This window comes from Motacilla alba, chromosome 7 (genome assembly GCF_015832195.1).
Source record: "Motacilla alba alba isolate MOTALB_02 chromosome 7, Motacilla_alba_V1.0_pri, whole genome shotgun sequence".
In the NCBI taxonomy this organism is placed as follows: Eukaryota; Metazoa; Chordata; class Aves; order Passeriformes; family Motacillidae; genus Motacilla; species Motacilla alba.
This window is the reverse complement of record NC_052022.1, coordinates 16,560,269-16,579,132: the sequence shown is the minus strand read 5'-3', so window position 1 is coordinate 16,579,132 and position 18,864 is coordinate 16,560,269. Positions and strand designations below refer to the sequence as shown.

Here is an 18,864-nt window from a genome sequence, read left to right as displayed (position 1 = left end):
TTCTATCTGTATAGAGTACTCTGAGTAGAAGTTGATGTGGACTTCATGGCTTCAATTTTTCCTACATTAATGAATTTATATTTGGATCTGTCCCATGTATGAAAGCATGTGTGCCTGCTTTCCCATTGTGCTGCAAATCCTACTCTGCTCCAGGGCCTTTGGGAAGTGCTTTACAAAGGAAGCTGTCACTGCACAGTCTCTGAGTGCTGTAAGCTGTTAGTAAGGAAGTAGTGAACCAAGGACAGCTGTAACAGGAGAGCATGTATTTTGCAGCTTGAATGAAGAGGCAAAGGAGCTTTAAAAGGTTTATGCCCTCTATGTCACTCATTCTCATTTATCTCACATGTTCTGATGTGGACACACCAACTTCGAGTTATTCTGGATTTTGCCTTCAAACAAAGCCAGGGTGAAGTACTTTCCAGCATGGAATGCTCACACGCTGTTGAAAGGGCCCTCCACAGCTCTAAAGAGAGATACACACCTCATACCTATAAGGCTTTTCACCACTGAAGCACTGTTGCAAGCTAAAAAGTAAGAAAGAAAGAAAAGTAAGGTTTTAGCAGAAATTTATCTCCCTTCTTAAGAGTGTAGATGCACTGTCCATGTTCAGAAAGATTCAGGTGTGGTGAATGAATCACTATAATTAATTCTTATATATTATCATTGAATTGTGCTTGCAATTTCTAGTGGGCTGGTTGAGATAATGCCATGGAGAATGATTGACATTTCATCCTATCAGCTCTTCAACTGCTCCTACTCCTGTGAGGATGCCTGGGAATATTTTTTTGTTGAAAGAAAGCAGATCATAGAGTCAGCATTTTCCCCCTCCATCCATGTACTTCTCTCATGACCAGGTGGAGATATTAATTTTTATCCCAAACAAAATGTGATGAAAGCATTAATTTTAAACAGATGGAATATATGTAGATTGGGCTTGCCTATTGTTCTCTGCTTGTACCTTCCCTGTTTATACCATCTGTTCTGGGTCTGTGTTAGTTTAGATTGTAATCCTTTTGAAGGAAGAAATAAAGCATCTTATACAAAGCATCATTAATATGTAGCAAATAATAATGACAATGTAACTGGGAGATCAGTTAGTTCCTTACTATTATCATACCCTAGATGTTTTTATTAATGTTTGCCTTGTAATGTCCATAGTTCTGGATTTTTTTCACTAAGGCAAATTATTTAAAGCATGTTTTCTTCTAAAATATTTACAAGACAAGTATTTCTCTGCTGTTCCACAGTTTAATGCATGACACTATTGAAATTAAGGGGAAACACATTAATTCAGGGTAGACTTGTGTTGGTTTAAATTTTTAAAAAGCATTCTAAGTTTACGCTTTCTTTATATTCAAAGACTTTCACTTTTTTTCTTTTGTGCGTTAGCATTTGTAATTGCCTGAGACTTCTTGGGCTTTGTTGGCACTGGGACTGGCAGCACCAAAATACCCTGATAAGGGCTGTTTTGTGCAATACTTCCTGCCTTGCCAAAGCCAGGAAGTGCTAACACCCCTGCAGAAATTTCTCAAGTTTCATGGTCCAAAGCTGTTCAACAAAGCCACTGAGCTTTCTGGATGTTAAATGCTAACTGATCTGGGTTTTTTTTTATGTTTGCCGACCATTAGCACTGTGCCTAAAAAGATGCCAGTTTGTCCTTTTCAATTGTTGGCTGTCCTTGAAGGCTAAACTCCTGTGCTTATTTATTCTTTCAGCGGGACAACCACAGTTCTCCAGCTTCTTTGCAATTTTTGTCCAATGCATCCCAATTAATTTCCTGGAATAACCATGCAATAAGCATCTTGGGAAGTCACAGTTTAGGCTGAGCTTGCTAACTCTTTATGGTGTGACTGAGGTAGGTCACTTGCAAGCAAGTTAGGGTGAGGCACTGTTCAGAAACTTCCGCAAGTGTAAAACAGAACTGTCAAACATGATGGTTTGGAGAGAAACAGTGGAAATAAAGCAATTTTTTTCCCATCCTGTGTGAGCTTAGGTACATTTAAAAAGCTTACAGCTTGCTGGGATCCTGTGCTCCATCTTCACGGTTGTCAGTCTATTCCCAGAGGGATGGAGTCCAAAGTCTACCACATCTGCTTCCTCTTTATGAATAAGCTCTTTACAAGCTGTCTGCTTAGGCCAGTTTTCTAGATAAAAGTGGTACCTTATTCATCCATTCTTTCATAAATTGTCAGCATCTATATTTTTAAGATCCAAGGAACCATAGCATACATGACCCCTTATCTCTCATCCCTCAACCATTTAAACTAATCTAATAGGAAAGAATCAGAAATGGGGAGATAAACAGGGGCAGCAGCATGGAAAGAGTTGCGCAAGTAAAAGTAACTGGGTGACTGTCACACCCATGAAAAGGACTATTCATAAGAATTGGATCATCAGACACAAGGCAAGGCCAAATGACCCACGTTAAAAGATGTGTAATGCTTACCTTTTAGCAATAAAATAAATGTTGTTTATGAGAAGACATGATCCTGCCTAAGCAATTTTCTCAGCTTCCTGCATGTACACAGGGATGGAAAAATTGAGACATAAAAATTGACTCCTAGATTTGAATCATGCCATGACTGAATGGCAGACTGGAGAAAGGTCATTATGAAGGTCTTGTCTGTGAGCAGCTATGTGAACAACTGTGACTAAAGCCATGTCTTACCTTTTCCTTTGACAAACTGAAGAGGCTGAGCTGAAATGTGAAGTCAATATCAGCATTCTTCATGCAAACATGTAATTTCTTTTCATTTTAACTATACTGTTTTGAAAAAAGGCTCCTCCCTGTTTGGAAGCCTTTTACTTATGCCTACAAGAATACCCATCACACACACAAATGTACTTGACTGCTCCCAGCTGAGTAGGCTCATATCTACATTTTGCAAAAGGACTTCATATTGAGCATATGTTTTCTAGGAATATCTCCACCACTTTATCCTGCTAAGAAATGAGTTGTCTTATTATATCCGGCTAAGAACATACTTGAACTGGAAAGAAAGAAAGAAAAAAAATTGAAATTGAAAGGACAAAGCAACCTATCCACTTATTTAACAGTCTATATTTTTTAAATATATGGATATTTTCCTTTTACTGGTTACAAAAATCCGTGCACTGTACTAAAAACTGACAGCTGTGGTTAGAATCTTGTATAAATATGTTAAAAATATATGGCAAATTTCCTTAGTTCTGTTAAATACTCATGTAAACATATCATCAACAAGTATTCATTTCAGTTATTTTAATTATTCAAATTTTCAGTTCTCTCAGATTAATTTTACTTCCTTTGTGGGTGTTTTGAATGCTTAATTGGATTCTGAGATGGGGAAAATGTCCAGGGCTGGTAAGAAAACACGCAATCAGTAGTTAAAGAAACTAGAGTTACATGTATTATATGCGGTGACCACGATTAAAACAAATAGTATGAAAAAAAATATGAAAAGGTAGAAGGGCTTTCAGCATAGTCTGCTGTCTCTTTAAATACAAACGAGAAATAAAGAACAAAACCTATTTTATTTTATTTAGCATTCAGAACGATGTTGTTGTTACCTTGCCCACGGCAGGAGGGTTGGAAATAGATATTTAAGGTCCCTTCCACCCAAACCATTCTGTGATTCTGTCACCAAGGGGGCGTGTGGGAAGGCCAAAATCCTATGAACCTTCCGGGATAGGAAACATCGGCTCTGGGAGAGAAGAAGCCGGGCAGGAGCGGTGCCGTGGGATCTGCGGGCTGCTCTCTATCCCCCTGGGAGACCATCTCCCTCCTGGCACCCCGGCCCCGAGGAGCACCTGGCACCTCGCGGCACCGAACGTTTCCGAAGTCGGGACTGGCACGCAAAGGCTGGCCCGGTGTTTCCCCGGGTGCCGAGCGGAGCCCCTCGGCCTTCAGCCGCTTCCCAGCCGCCCGCGCCTCCCGCCCGGCCCGGCCCGCCGTCCCGGCGCGCTAGGGGGCGCTGTGCCCCGCCCCGGGGCCCGCCCGCAGCGGCGGCTCCAGCGGCCCGGCCCGGCCAGAGCCCGCCTCACAGCAGCCCGGCCAGAGCCCGCCTCACAGCAGCCCGGCCAGAGCCCGCCTCACAGCAGCCCTCCCAGAACCCGCCTCACAGCAGCCCGGCCAGAGCCCGCCTCACAGCAGCCCTCCCAGAACCCGCCTCACGGCGGCCCGGCGCTCCCAGAGCCCGCCTCACGGCGGCACGGCCCGGCCAGAGCCCGCCTCACAGCAGCCCTCCCAGAGCCCGCCTCACAGCAGCCCGGCCAGAGCCCGCCTCACAGCAGCCCGGCCCGGCCAGAGCCCGCCTCACGGCGCCAGGGCCCGGCCCTGCCGGCACTGCTACCCCCGCCAGAGGCACCGCCTGCAGTCAGGAGCTGCTGCCTCACAGAATCTGCTGAGTTGGAAGGAACCCACAAGGATCATCAACTCCCTCCCTGCACAGCACCATCGCCAGGAGCCACACCGTGTGCCCGAGAGCATTGTCCGAACGCCTCCTGAACTCTGCGCGCTGCCCTTGTGACCGCTTCCCTGGGGAGCCTGTCCCAGTGCTTTTTCTAATAGCCAACCTAAACCTGCCCTTAGGCAGCTTTTCCCTCGGGTCCCGTCACTGTCACCGCAGGGAAGAGCTCAGTGCCTGCCCCTCCTTTGTCCCTTGTGAAGAAGCTGGAGGCTGTGATGGGGTCTCAGTATCCAGAGTGCCCCCATGTTGTTCTGTCCAAGATTTTGCCGCTCCTGCCTGGCAGGGCTGTCCCACGCACAGAACTGCGTGTGACACTGAAAATTCTGCTCTACAGCTGTTGTCACAGATGCTGGCGTTCCTCAGGTTTTTGTAGGGAGTCTAAGGTTGTAAATGAACTAGACATTCTAATAAACTAAAACTCTAAAACCTTTGTGAATTCCTAATATATTTGATAAGCCACTATTAATGTATGAAAATCTGAAACTATAAATTCTAAAGATGATTGCAAGGTTTATCAAATGGTCTCTAAGTCCTCTGAGAAAAAGTTATTAATGTTCTTCATTCCTAGAGATGTGTTGATTACAGCTCACTTTGCCTTGTTTATTTACAGTTTTTAGGTCCCCTTGGAACATGTGTTTGGAGATTTAATGTCTTTGTGTCTCTCGTAGTGAAAATGGAAGCAAAATTACTTTGTGTACATAAAATTATTTTTTAAAAAAAGAGTCAAAATTCATAAAATGATGCAATATTACTGCTAGCATCTGATAGAAATATCATCCCACAATCAGTGAGTACTTTCATAAGTTTCTCAGTGGATTAAAGCCCCAGAGACCAGAACTGCAAATGCAATATTTTTGTTTGGGTAGCTTTCCACTAAAATAAATGCACATTGGTTTCTAAGAAGTTCTTGTGAAACACAAGAACTGGAAAGGTTTAAAAATGCTATGAACATTTTGCTGTCTATCTGAAACAGTCTTTTTGGTACAATGTTTCTGACAGACATGAAATCCTAAGGAAGGAAAGAACTATATTAAGATAAGACTCATAATTTAGGAAACAAGACAGATATGAAACACTTAAACCTACAGATGAGAATTCAAAGGGGTTTTTTAGTGCATTCACTTATTTATGTTAGAAACAACAAACTCATTAGGCTGGTCCAAAACTGGAGAACTAGCCTTGGAATCAGAAAATCCAAAATTATGGGGTTTTTTGTTTTGTTTTTTGGTTTTTTTTTCCCTAATATATATTGTTATTTTATTTCTATTGTTTGCAACAAAAATTATGTCCTTTATAATCTTGTAGCAGTCACACAGACCTTTCTCATCCCAGCTTCATGTCTGTGAATGCACTAAAAAAATAGTTTCCGAAAAGTATTGTGAAGATGAATCAAAAAAATACTGTAACATTATCACAGTAAAAGGATGGCTTATAAATATCATAAATGTTTATTACTAAATGCAAAAGTGTTTGCGTTCTCAGTCAGGAATTTGGCATGTCCTGAAACATCACAAAGTGTTTCAGGAGAATCTCAATCTGTCAGATTGACACTCTTCCTCTATCAATTTTCAGAAATAAGAAAACCTTTTAATCACCTGAGAAATACACCACAAGTGGGACATCTACCTGGGCCTTGCTCTTCATTCCACGGATTCCCATCAGCATTGGCATTGCTGTCTGCCAGACAGAGGAGAATAAATGAAGTTGCTCAACTTTGCTTTGTCAGTGTTGCATGACTTGAGGACTATTTCAGCAGGGAGTGCTGGGGCTTCCACAGCAGGGTCACCAGCTAGAGTGAATCACCCCAGCTTGACTGAAGAGCTGGCATTTCATCTAGACCACAGAGATGGATCCAAAGCCAAGGAGGAAGCTTCCATTTTTACGGGAGATCAAGGGTGCTGACACTTCGATGTTTTTCTGAATTATGCAGTAGAGACACATCACCTATTAGTTCTGACAATATATTGCACTGTGTTAATTTGTATGTACCCAGGCAGAGTGTCCAGTATTTACAAATAGTCTGTGATAAATATGACAAACTGTGAATGAAGCTCCAATACATGGACTAATTCAAAATGGCAATGTGGTCTGGTCCTTTAGTAAGAAAGATGCTTTCTGTGTGTAAAGAAAATCAAATAAAAAATGGCACTGATAGGTATCTGTTGAGATAAATACTGTGTTTGGTTCATGTGGAAAAGGGGGTTCAAATGTTCAATAAAATTACTTATTCTCTGGTTTCATTAAATTAAAAATTTAAGACATGAAAAATGGAGAACCTAATGATTATGGGTAAATTGCCTATGCTTTTTGAATTATTCATGTGCTTTCTTAAGGAAAGAAAGCTCATGCAATTGTTTTCCTATTCACCTTCATCATCCCTTATGCCATCATGATTTTTGAAGTCTTCAGGAGATTTCAGTGGAAGGTGATGGTAGAGCAGAGGTCACAGCTGGGATGACCCTGAAGGCTGCTTGAAAGTCAGTAGGTGGGAAAGGGCAAGGAAGATGGTGTGCAGCTTGAGAGCCCCCAGGTGGGGTTCAGCCTGGGCCATGTGGCCAGCCAGCACTTGAATTAAACCAGCTCACCCTTATGTGGGACCACACAAGGGTGTGGGGCAGCCCAAGGGATTGCTGTGCATGATGGAAGCAGCAGGAGGAGTTTGAGACACTGGAAAGATTTGCTAGATGGTTTATAAGCTGTAGAACCCGTCTAAAATACAACTGTGTATAAATTGGAAGGTGGATATTTCATGCTTTGGAATAGTTTTATTCCAAAAATAGGAAAATTTAGGGGCATTTAGGGTCATATTGGAATGAAACCTGGAGGATGTATCCCTCACTTGCTTAAGATGTGCCTAAAGACAGTGCAATATGTGCCTAGAGACTTTAGAAACAAGATGGCTATTGTCTGTGTTAATTAAACTGTCAATTTTTGTTTGCATGGCAGGAAGAAACCCACATTTGTTCCAAATCATCTATAAATGTTTAAAATCAATGGTTTGAATTCCATCAGGACCAACCACGGCTGATTGGTCAAGCTGGTGAAAAGATATCCGCAATTATTCTTATTATACTGCAGCCAAAGCAGGCTGCCTTTGGTGTTTAAGGAGAAAGGAGAGGAATGGCAAATACTGCCTTGAAACTGAGATGAGAAAACTGAAAGGGAATGTTTTAATGAAAGAATTGTAGCTGGTCAATATTTTATAGAGGTACAATTATTCTATTCCTTGTTCATCTGCTCGCACAGTGAAGAGAGACTATTGCCAAAGAGACTCCATGATAGTTAGGAACTGTGTGGGATGGAAGTTTCTGATAAATAATATATGAATAGAAGTGGGATTCTTAACTACTTCCACTCTAGAGTGAGCATAGTCGTGTAATACAACTCACTTTTGCCATCAGTGAGAAGACTATTTGCATAAAACATGTATTAAAGAGATCTATAGAGCTGGGCCAACAAGAGGTGTCTCACAAGGTTTTATGAAGAATGCTGGAAAAAACCAAATTGCTTTTAGTATGCAATCATCTCTGTTAGGTGGGCATCTTGGGGTAAACCAGAATATAGAAAATACAGAAAATGGGGCACTTATGTGGGAAAGGATGCTTTTAGACTTGTCTAAACATGAGGAAAAGGTTATCATTCAATTCATGGTGATATGTTTAGCTGCAAACACAACCTGTTTTCATGAGCAGTCTGGACGTATCTTTTGTGGCCGTCCATTGCCGATAGTGGAAGCATTGCCTGGTGCACATGAAACCATGAAAGGGGAGGTTCAAATGTAGATTATGTTAAATGCCTGCACATTAGTGCCAGTTAAATACTTCACTTGCACAATTTAGAATACTGTATAGCCCTGTAGATTTTCAGAAGTGAATTATGGTGCCTGCAGCTGTCAGGAGCAGCTGAGTCAGTGCAGTGCATGGCTCAGCTGTAAGGATAAAAAAGGGCAGGCTGCATTCAGCAGTGTTCCAGGGAAATGCTCTTACACCAGGATGGCTACTGTAAAAGTACAGAATTGTAGTCACTCTGTTGAAATAAATATTTAAGAATTTGCTGAAAGGGTTAATAGCCACTAAAGCTAGAGAGCTGATTTAATTGATGACAACAATCAAGTGCTTTTCATCCTGGTGGCCCATGAACAATGGCCGTTTATTTAGCCTTTGTGCTTGAGTGTGGCCTAGTGCGACCTAAATTGAAGAGTCTTTCATTTGTGTTGCAAAGCAGTCAAGGCCCTGTGATGGGGCTAAGGGTGGCATTACAACAAGGAGGTTTTGCTAGTAATTGGAACAGTGTGTGTTGAAGGCAAGAAGTTTTGGTGGATAACTTAAAGCTCACTGCATTTCTGTAGCTCTAACGTGCTGTCTGAGGATGTAAAACAGACTCTTGGTTCGTTAACATTTCTGTGTGGATTAGGATGCAGTACCTGGCCTCTCTGCATTCCCAACTGATGCACTGCCGCTGTTTCCATTTGTTTTAGTCCTTTTATATGAATCGAACTCGGCAGATTCTTAGCGAGTGATTGTGGTGCCCTGCGCAGGGAAAGAATGGGGTGAATGTTTGACACAGTTTGCAAACAGAAGTAAGGCACAGGGTAATCTAGTGACTTGCACACCCTCTCACCCACATGCTGTGGTATATCTGGTTTTGAAGAAAGATCTCCTAAAACTCAAGCTAGTATCTTAACTAGAAAAAAAGGTCTTGTTCAAAAATCCCTGACTGTGTCATAGTAATAACGATTTCAGCACAAACATGTCTGTCTCTTTCAGCTCAACAAATGCGAAGACCACAAATGGTGCAGAGTACAGCAGTCCCCTTGGTTCCTGAAGTGAGATGGTTTAAATACATTTCCCTCCTATTCTGCATTGCATTTGACTTTTTCTGCCTCATGGTAGAACTCCTGATGTTTAAGTTAATCTGTACAGCATGAATGGGATTTCTCTTACAACACTGTTAGAGTCAGTGCATAACCAGTGATTGGGTTCAACTGAGTTGCCCTAAAACTCCTCTGAATGGCAGCACATACAGCACTTCTCAGGCATTTGCAGCAAGAACCCAACTGTGTTTTCATCATATTTTAATCCCTCCTGAGCTGTTAGAGAATATCCATGATAAAGAAGTAATGTAAAGGAAAAACCCCTAGAATTTAATAGAATTTAATATTGTTTCATTAATACTCAGTGAACTCTGGCCATAGACAAAATTATGGAGTACTGTTTTGCTTAACATTTTATAGGAAGTCAGCTTTTTACTCTTTTGTGTATCTACTTGCTTCCAAAACACACCTCTGTGTTTATCTTCCTTCTTAACCCTATACCTTGTGTGGTGCAGAAATGAGGGAAGCATTTTAAACCTTGTGAGTATTTAGTCATGATGACAGGAGTTGGTACCACCAGACAGCATAAACTGTTTCAATTTAAAAGTTTTTATGTGCCCTTGCAATTAACATAAAATAAGTAATTAAATCCAAACACTTCCATTAGTATGAAAAGTTAGGAAATTAGTAATTTGGTTTAAAGTTTCACTTGCAATGACATCCTGTCTGTATTGCACAACTTGCATTCATATTACTAAGTTGGCTGAATAATCAACATATTAAAAAGAGAGAAGCAGAGATTGCCTTGTGTGATGCTAAATTTGATTTTTTTTTGACCCAAGAATTCTTCATTGATTAATTCAGTAAAAACCTTAACTATAATTTAAGAAAAATTAAAATACTCTAACTGAAGCTCATGTAAATTATTCTAATAAAATAATTATATATTCTAATCTTTTTTTAATAAAAACTGAGTATTATTTTCAAACTCTCAATGATCATCACTGGGATCACTGCACTGTAAAAGTCTGCAGCATTAAGTTGCAGGCTTATTTTTTTTAATTCAGTGGTAAATATTAAACTATGAATTTTGAATTTCTTTAATGTCAGCTTCACAGATATTCCAATAAAAGAAGATCTTTAATTAGAAAATATTCTGGTTGAAAATGGAACCAAATTGGTTTCATCATTACATTAACAGTGGCACATCTTTGGGGATGAGATTAATCTTTAGAGCAAAAGACTTTGTTTGAGAAAGTTCTAAGTCTGCAAGGAGAGGCTGGGAAGGAACTTGGAGATCAGCTTTAGCTGTTATGGTTGAAATCAAATACTCTCTTAGCCAGATTTGCTCTTTCATCACTTCCAGAAGCTGTTGTGGCAGAGTGCATTGCTGCTCCTCTTGTTGGCAGCCATCAGCCATTACCTATAACTTGACACAGTTAAGCTGGGGAATGTTGCAGTTGTAAATGCTGGAACTACATAGGCTGCCTTTCCCCTCTCCTCATTTCCTGATGTTTCAGTTTGGGGTTTTTTGGTTTTTTTTTTTAATTTTTTTTTCTTTCTGGATGCTTCTCTCCTCGTTCAGAATTGCACAATGTACTTGTGACAACCACAGTTGCTGTTTACATGAAAATGGATTCTAGGAAAACACTCTTAATTTCCAGATGTCTTCAGTATAATGTTTTCTTTCAGATCTCATTCTTTCCTTCTCCTCAGGAAAATCCCCACAAAGTGCATCCATCAGTCTTCATTTCTTCTTTTTCCTTGTTTTGTTTTTTTTTTTTTTTTAAAGGAAACTAAGTGTACTAGGACTCGTAACCTGTCAGCTTATGAGGCCAGGTCCACATTCTTTGTAGTTCAACCAAGAACTTCAGACCACAGTTTGGCAGTTCTCAAAGCAGTCTACAACAGTATCCTCACGTATCTGGGCTGTAGTAACACATTTCCCCATGAAGTTCTGAAACTTAATTTCTGCTGTCCTCTGACAACGCACTACCCTGGAGCCATATTATCTGGCATTCTTTGGAGATAATTGCTGCCTGAATGTTTGTTCCACGGCATAAATGCCAGTAAACAGAAGACAGCTTGATTTTAGCCATGGCCATTTCAGCTTCTCCAGATGCACTTTCTTAACCCCCTCAAATACCTGGTATTTCTGCTCTGTTCAGCTTTCCCCTAGCTTTAATCCTTTTCCCTCTCACAGAAGACATTCTATGTATTCTTCCCCTATGATTTTTGTGTTTCTCCATGTTTTCATAGTCATTCTAGCTGCGTGAAGAACAAAACAAAAAAACACCCCAAAACAATACAAACAACCCCCCGAAACCTAACCAAAACTCAAAAACTCCCATGCCTTTTCTGGAGAAAACATCTTCTCCTAAAGATGCCAGTAGTCCTTTAAGCTGTGTAGACTGCAAAGTGTACAATTCTCTTCCCTGGAAAGAAAAAAACCCAAACTCTTTAAGTGATCTTAATAGCTGGCAAGGAGAGCTGCAATGTCATTTGGGTAATTGTCCTCTGCTCAGCTGGAATCTGGAAGACTATCTGCAGTTACCTCTCATTGCTCAGCCTGCACCAGGGATTCATGGCTGCACAAAGGCTGCCTCTGCTATCACCCTGGGATGCCCGTACATCCTTCAGGTCTTTAATATTTCTTTCCACTATTATCACATTTAGTTTGGCTGATGTTAATAAAACCAGGAGTTTTGGTGCGCCTTATATACATGTTTTATTAATCAAACAGTGCTGCAATACAAAAATGGTTGTGATTAGTGTGACAAAGAAATGGCATCTGCTTAATGCTCTGAGGATCAGCTTATCTTTGGGTTGAAAAGAGATGGATTTGTCAGAAGTAAACCCACCGGACTGAATTTTTTACACACAACAGTAGAACACAGTATGCTGCCAGTCCCTACTTCGAATGTTCAGGAAATCAGCTTTCTCAGAGAAAATATTCAAGTGAAAAAATATAGCTATTACTGTCTAGAACAGAAATGTTTCCTGTTGGAGAACTCACTGAAGCACCACTGGCTGAAGTGCAAATTTAAGAATGTGTAATGGGCCAGACAGAGAATTTGGTCTGGCTTTGTGGTTGCTGCTCCGTAAACTGATTTTAGCACTGCAGTCTCGTCTGCTCCAGCAGATAAATGCACCCTGTACCGTCAGGCGGAATTGAAGCCAAATTTGGTTTTCCCAAATTGTACCCGGTTTCCCCCTCCAGCTTGTGCCCTGTACCACTGCTCAGCAGCGGATGCACAAAAGAGGGAAGGCGATAACAAAGCACAACCAGGCTAATTAGGTCAGAGCCGAGCCGGGCGCGATACGGCCACTGCAGCCCTCCTCCTCCTCTCCTCCAGAACGTAGAAAGCCTCCTCTCCGCTCCCGCCGGGCACCGCAGCTTTCCCCGGCGCTGGAGCGGCCCTCGGGCCGAGCGGCGCCGCTCGCCGCCCCTCGCCCCGGGGGCTGCCCCGCCGCGGGGCCACGGCTGGGGCTCGCCCCGGGCGCCCAGCGGGGCTAAGCGCCTCCCCTCGCCCCTGTCCCCCGCCCCTCCGCCAGCCCTGCCCCGCCGCCTGGCACCGCCGCGCCGGCCCCGAGCGCTCCCCGCGCCGCCGCTCCGCTGCCGCTGCTGCTCGGCCCGGCCGGGCGGGGACTTGGCAGGAACTCCCGGGCAGAGAGCGAAGAGTGCCTGCCCCCGCTCCGCTCTGCCGTGGCTTTTGCGTGGAGGAAGGTCTGAGCTCGGCCGAGGAGCAGCAGCAGGCGCCGCCGCCGGAGAGGAAGAGGCAGGAGGGGAGAGAGAGAGACGGAGAGGCGGCTGGAGCCCCCCAAAGTACCCCCCCATCCCTGCACTGCAGGCTACATTTCCAGCTTCATGGGCAAAGTGTGGAAACAGCAGATGTACCCCCAGTACACCACCTACTACTACCCCCAGTATCTGCAGGCGAAGGTAGGGTCCGGCACGCCGGGCGGCGCGGCGGGTCTGGGACTGGCCCCGCTCTGGGCGGCCGGACAGGGCCGAGCCGGGCGGGAGCTCCGCGGCTGGGGCACGGCCCGGGGGAGGCGGTCAGGTTGCACCGGGGGACGGAGACAGGAAAGAGCCGGCAGCCCCTTCCTGCCGCCCGCCGCCGCCCCGGGAGCCCCCGCCGGGCTTCCACCGCTTCTCCTCGCTCCCGACCGTGCAGTCTCCGACCAGACTCCCCTCTCGCCTTTCCCCTCCCGCTGTCGGTCCCTCCTCTTCCCCAGGGCTCTCGGCTTGTCTCCTCCTTCCCAACCACGTCCTCGGCCACCCCGGCGCAGAGCGGAGCGCTGCGGGCCGCGCTCCCGCTGCCTTCGCCCAGCGCAGCCCCTGGAACGCGGGCAGAGGAGCCGAAGTTCGGCCGCCTGGGGCTGCCATGGCCGTGCCTCAGCCGCGGCGGGGGTGCTGTGACATCTCGAGGGCTGGCAGGGCGTGCTTACCGCCGCGATGGGGATGGCCGTCATTTCAATTAAATAGGGGCATTGGGGAAGCTGTCGGATTCGGGTGGATACTCATTGTCTGCGGAGTTGGACCTTTGTGAGCTGCCACCTCACAGTTTTCAAACTGGATTCAAAAAGGCATTAAGGATCCGGGTCGTGATGGTTAATGTTGTACACGGGTAGCTGCTGTTTGCGGGGATATCGATATTAGTAGTTCTTGCGGTGGAGGATCTCCAGCTTTTTCCCTTTCTCCTTTAAGTCTTTAAGGGCAGCCAGCCCCACTGCTCTAGAAGCATCATGCTGCAAACTGGCAGATGCAGAGGTGGTTGCATCAGCTGTCTGGAACATTTAGCATAAGCCTTTCCAACCACCAGTGACACTCCTCACAAATCAAAACAGACCCATATGAGGCTTCCATGTGTGAACTTTTTTTAGAGGTTATTACCGTGGTGTGGGTTTGGTTGTGATTTTTCTATTTTTTTTGCTATTGAACTGTCTTGCCTATTTGGCAATGACAGGAAAGAATTCTCTTCCCTTTATCTGCACACTTGATAGGCTCTTCTTTTTATTGTGTTTGTGTTACTATATTGTGAAATGTATTTTAGACTGCTTGGCTGAAAAATAAATTCCATTTGACAGTCATGAGACATTTTACAAGGCAGCAAGGAGAAGGCTTTGAAATGTGCTTTCATATATACAGAAATTGATAGAAATGTGATGAAGGTCTTTAGGTGATTTGAAATGACTAATCTGTTAAATGTGTAATCGACATCAGGCTAAAGGTGGACAGACTATAGCCATTTAAAGATTTAGCTGCAGAGTATCACTGCAGTAACTGTTTACATATATATTTAATATATATATATGTGTATATATGTATATATGGATATGCATTTATTGAATGCATTATTTTAAAGAAAGGTGGAATGCCTAAAGGACAGCCTTTGGCATCACTTAGCTGTAAGACTATATGTACATTCTCAAATGAAACAAATGTCTTTATTCAGAAACTTTTACCCTCATGGTTTTGTGTGGCAATTATAAGTTACAAACCAAGTACATAACATGGAATGTATATAAAGCAGTATCACTTGGCTGTTTTGACCTGTAAATAATTGAAGAGGGAGATAAACTCTGATAGTTTATAGTAGTTAGTAAAGAATGATCCTAGAAATCCATGATCCTATGAGAAAACATGATGGACTGCCTTTTGAAAATGTTTCCTGTACAGATAATTTAATATTGATTTGTATTACAGTCAATGACTTCAAACTGCCTTGCAGTCTTTGCTGTAAAATTATACAGCCTGAAATTACATTGCTCTGTTTCAGCAGAGAGAACACAGAGCCATTTGACCTACACACATGAAATGAAATATCTGAGATCCAGTGAAAGTTTCCTGTTTTCAGAGATCTTGATTTTATAAAATAAGTAAAAGAAAAATAGGTGTCTTCTTGGTACAGATACAGGGACCAGTGACTGTAGACTTTGGTACTCAAGCATGCAGAATCCAGTAACATAAGCAATCTTCCCACTATGGATCCCCTCTGGACATGTAGAAATAGTCATTTAATTCATAGTTTTTAGCTGTTCTGTTCTTTGGGCCCTAAAACAGCTCACTGTCCACTCTAGGTGCACTCTTTCAGTAATTCTGGAGAAATCTTTGGGTTTTGTTAAATGCAAATGATAATAGAAGTTAATCGCCTTTGCTGAATGAACAATGGGTAATAGTACATGATTAGACTGGGGGATGTAGGAAAATCTCCTAAACCAGAAGTTCTGCTTCTCATCTTATCCTTATTTAAATAATGATGGAAAATCTGCTGACTAATAATCTGCAAATTAATAACTAGGAGGTGACAGGAATTTCTTGAAGATGGATTTTTCTGCGGAGCACTCAAAAATACTCATTAGATAAATTGCATACATTCCTAATGGCTCCTTGGGTTGAAATGTTGATGTGGTCAACTATTTTGATTGATATGAATATGTTACAGATTTTAAAAAACAGATTTTGTATTTGGCTGTTATGATCTTCACAGTCTTATTCATGAAGTATTCAAGGTGGTTCAGTGATGTGTTCTACGAGGAAATATAAACATTCGCTGTGATTCAGCACCTCCCCTCCTCTAGTCTTAGGGAGCTCAGCATCAGAAGAGATTAGTGAAACCCTGGACTTAAATGAAAAGAACAAAATCAACATTGGAAGAAGACTTTTAAAATGAAGTATCATTATGGCAATGAAAACAGTTTGAAATGGCTTTAAGTGGAAGCTTGTAAAACCTTCATTTTTAGGACAGTTTTTACTCTGGAATTATATGCTTGACATATCTGGTAATTTTTGTGTCTTAGTGTATGTTGTAGGACAGTTCCTGTATTGCAGCATTGTATGGCTTGTCAGAAAGCATCAAACATATTTTCCAAGTTCAATGGATGTTTCTAATGGTTTAGGTGCTTTCTTTAAGCATATTTCTGTAACACTGATTTTCAAATTTCAACTCAGTTGTAGCTAATTTCCATACTTGAAACTTTACTTATAATTGAGAGATTTTGTATTTCAACATTTTGGAAAATTATTTTCATTAATATTACATGTGTTCTACTAGTGCTTAAAGGCCTGTCTGCCCAGGAGTAAACCTGGCTGTGCTAGGCAGAGTATTTTAATATTTAACAACACAGAGTACACATACACAAATACAAATGTGTAGAGACATGTTTAGGCCACAATCTGTTTGCTTTGGTCAAGTAAGAAATAAAAGTGAGTCCATGTTTTGTTTTCCCATATCGAATGGAATTCAGGGTCACAATGCACACAACAGTTTAGAACTGAATTATGATAACTACCTGTATTACTGGTATTCCCTTGGAGAGTAATGTGGCAGTATGAGTAAGTCCACTAGTAGGCTTCTGTATCATAGAGGAAAGCTCTTTGAGTAAGAGAGGGTTCATGGAAGATGGCAACATTTCCTATAGATAGCATGGCTTATCTAAAGTGTAAGCATTTAATAGTCGTAGATAATACCTGTGTGATACTTGAATTCTAGTTATTTTGTATGGTATTAGGTAACAAAACCTAGGACTAATGAAGTCTTGTGAATCTTGCTAAATTATCTTTGAGTGGGCTTTGAACTTTATCATTTGGTAGCTGCAAAACTGCTGCTTTGGCAGCTCTGAGAAGAACCAATATTTCTAGAAGTTGTGTGGGTTTGTAGGCAGGACTGTAGATTTGATATAAACTGTAGTGAGCAGGCAGATTCTGCCATGACAAAACCTTGTTCTCGGGTTGATGAGAGTGAACTTTAAAATGGGACACTTAATTTTTATCCAAGCCTGTTGATGGCAGAGTAAGAAGGAAATCAGGTAACAGTATTAAACCAAGTAGACATGAAATTGTCTTATCAGCAGACACTGGCTGAGTTGCAGTTAGTGTCAGTATATGAAATTAATAGACCAATGTAGTGCCTTCAGCTTCTAAAGCAGGAGAAGTAGGACCTGCTAATTGTTTGCTGCTACTGTGTACCTTGGCACTGCATTCAGACCAAGCACGAGTCTGTTGCCCTTTAAAAAGTTTCAGTAGCTTATGAGCTGATTTTCATCAGTATCAATGATTACTAATTCTAATCAGTTTAGTTCGGTTTAGTCCATATGCACTAAGACTGCAAAATCTGTACATAGTAAAAGACAAGTTTACAGTAAAGCAGAGTACACGTTTGTAAGAAGCAATTTGCACATTTTATATTCTGGGGAGCTGTATGCATTGTCCCTAGTTGTGAGCTCTGTGATTCTTGACTGAGCTTTGAAATTCACTGAAATAAAAGCACAGGTTAGTTGCAGGCAAGCTTTTTGTCTCCACACAGTTACCTGATCCCATTATCCTCCTCAGCTTCTTGAATGTGTTCTCTCCCATTCGAGACAGGCTGAAGGTGTATTGTGCAACAATGGAGAGAATTCCTTCCAAAAATGTACTGTACTGTGGAAGGGAAAGAATTGTAAAAATCTACCAATTTTAAGAAAAAACTTGAGCATTTTTGTGGTAAGATAATCCCTCTGACTCTATAGAATTATTTCAGAGAGTGGAAAATAGGGAGAAATGAATAGCATTACCTAGACAGAGCATTTTCGGTTCTTCCAAACATCCCCGTCTAAAACTGAGAACATCTGAGAACATCTATTTACACCCATACATGAGACCAGTAACTTTTTGTCACTGATCACAATGATTGTTCTACATAATTGTTCCAGCCAGCTTGTTTTGTGAGGGGCATCTCTGTCCTTGTCCCAGTTATAGCTCCTTTGAACTTGTAAAGCTTGGTTCAGGTAGCCTGTGATGAACTAGAAAGATGCCCTTCATGAAGTATTTCTAGAAACTCTTGCTGGAATAATGCTTATGTATGCAAAAGCCTCTCTAGAAATGGGTTGAGCAAAGCTCATACAAAGCTCTGCAAGTGTTCATATCACATATTTTTGTGTACATCATTGTAATTCTCTAAACAACTCTGCTAAAAGTGAAGTGTAGGAACACTTCACACCACCATCATCTGGAAGACTGGCTTCATTGAAGTCAACAGTTTTGCCTTTCATTTCAGATAAGCAACACTTACTAGAACCTTGATTTATTGTTGGGTTATGCTGATCATGCTTAATTTGGAGGTGATTTGCAATGCCCTGATGGTCATAATCTTCACTTCAGAGGAGAAAAAGTTAGGGAGTACAACTTAGAGATTGTGTGATCGGGGCTAGAATCAAGGAAAAGCAACAATGGCATCCATAAGGTGTGTTAATTTTGTATTTTCTCCTACGGACTCTATTAAAAAGAGTTTTTTAAAAGTCACAACTTTCCTCCCTGAATCCAGCCTCTCTGTATAGAGGAATGGCATGTATAAATACAGACTGAATTTGCAAATGACAAAGTTGAAAATATTTTCTCCACTGAATCAATGGTGGAAATTACAGATTCTTATTAGCTTTGTAGTTTCCAGAAGTTTGAGACTAAACTCATCCCTAGAGTACCGCATGCTTGGGGCTTAATTTGATACTGTGTGATTTGCGTCATTTAACAAATGTCAACAAAATCTTGGTCCCTCTTTGTGATTCTGTAGTAACTTTACTGTGGACATATGAGGAGATCCTTAGTGTGATGGTCTTATGGGA

The 18,864-nt window shown here is 42.0% G+C and overlaps 1 protein-coding gene across 2 annotated transcripts in view; it reads left to right on the top strand.

Annotated features, from left to right (window-relative positions):
* The first annotated feature begins 12,919 nt into the window (after positions 1 to 12,919).
* The window catches only part of RBMS1 (RNA binding motif single stranded interacting protein 1), a 141,921-nt gene continuing 135,976 nt past the window's right edge, over positions 12,920 to 18,864 (top strand). Inside the window, exon 1 of one of the 2 annotated variants that reach the window (XM_038142553.1) lies at positions 12,920 to 13,204. In XM_038142553.1, coding sequence (XP_037998481.1) covers positions 13,130 to 13,204 — 75 coding nt within the window. In that variant the 5' untranslated portion in view covers positions 12,920 to 13,129. The remainder of the gene's footprint in view (positions 13,205 to 18,864) is intronic. The other variant, XM_038142554.1, reaches the window with a different exon arrangement.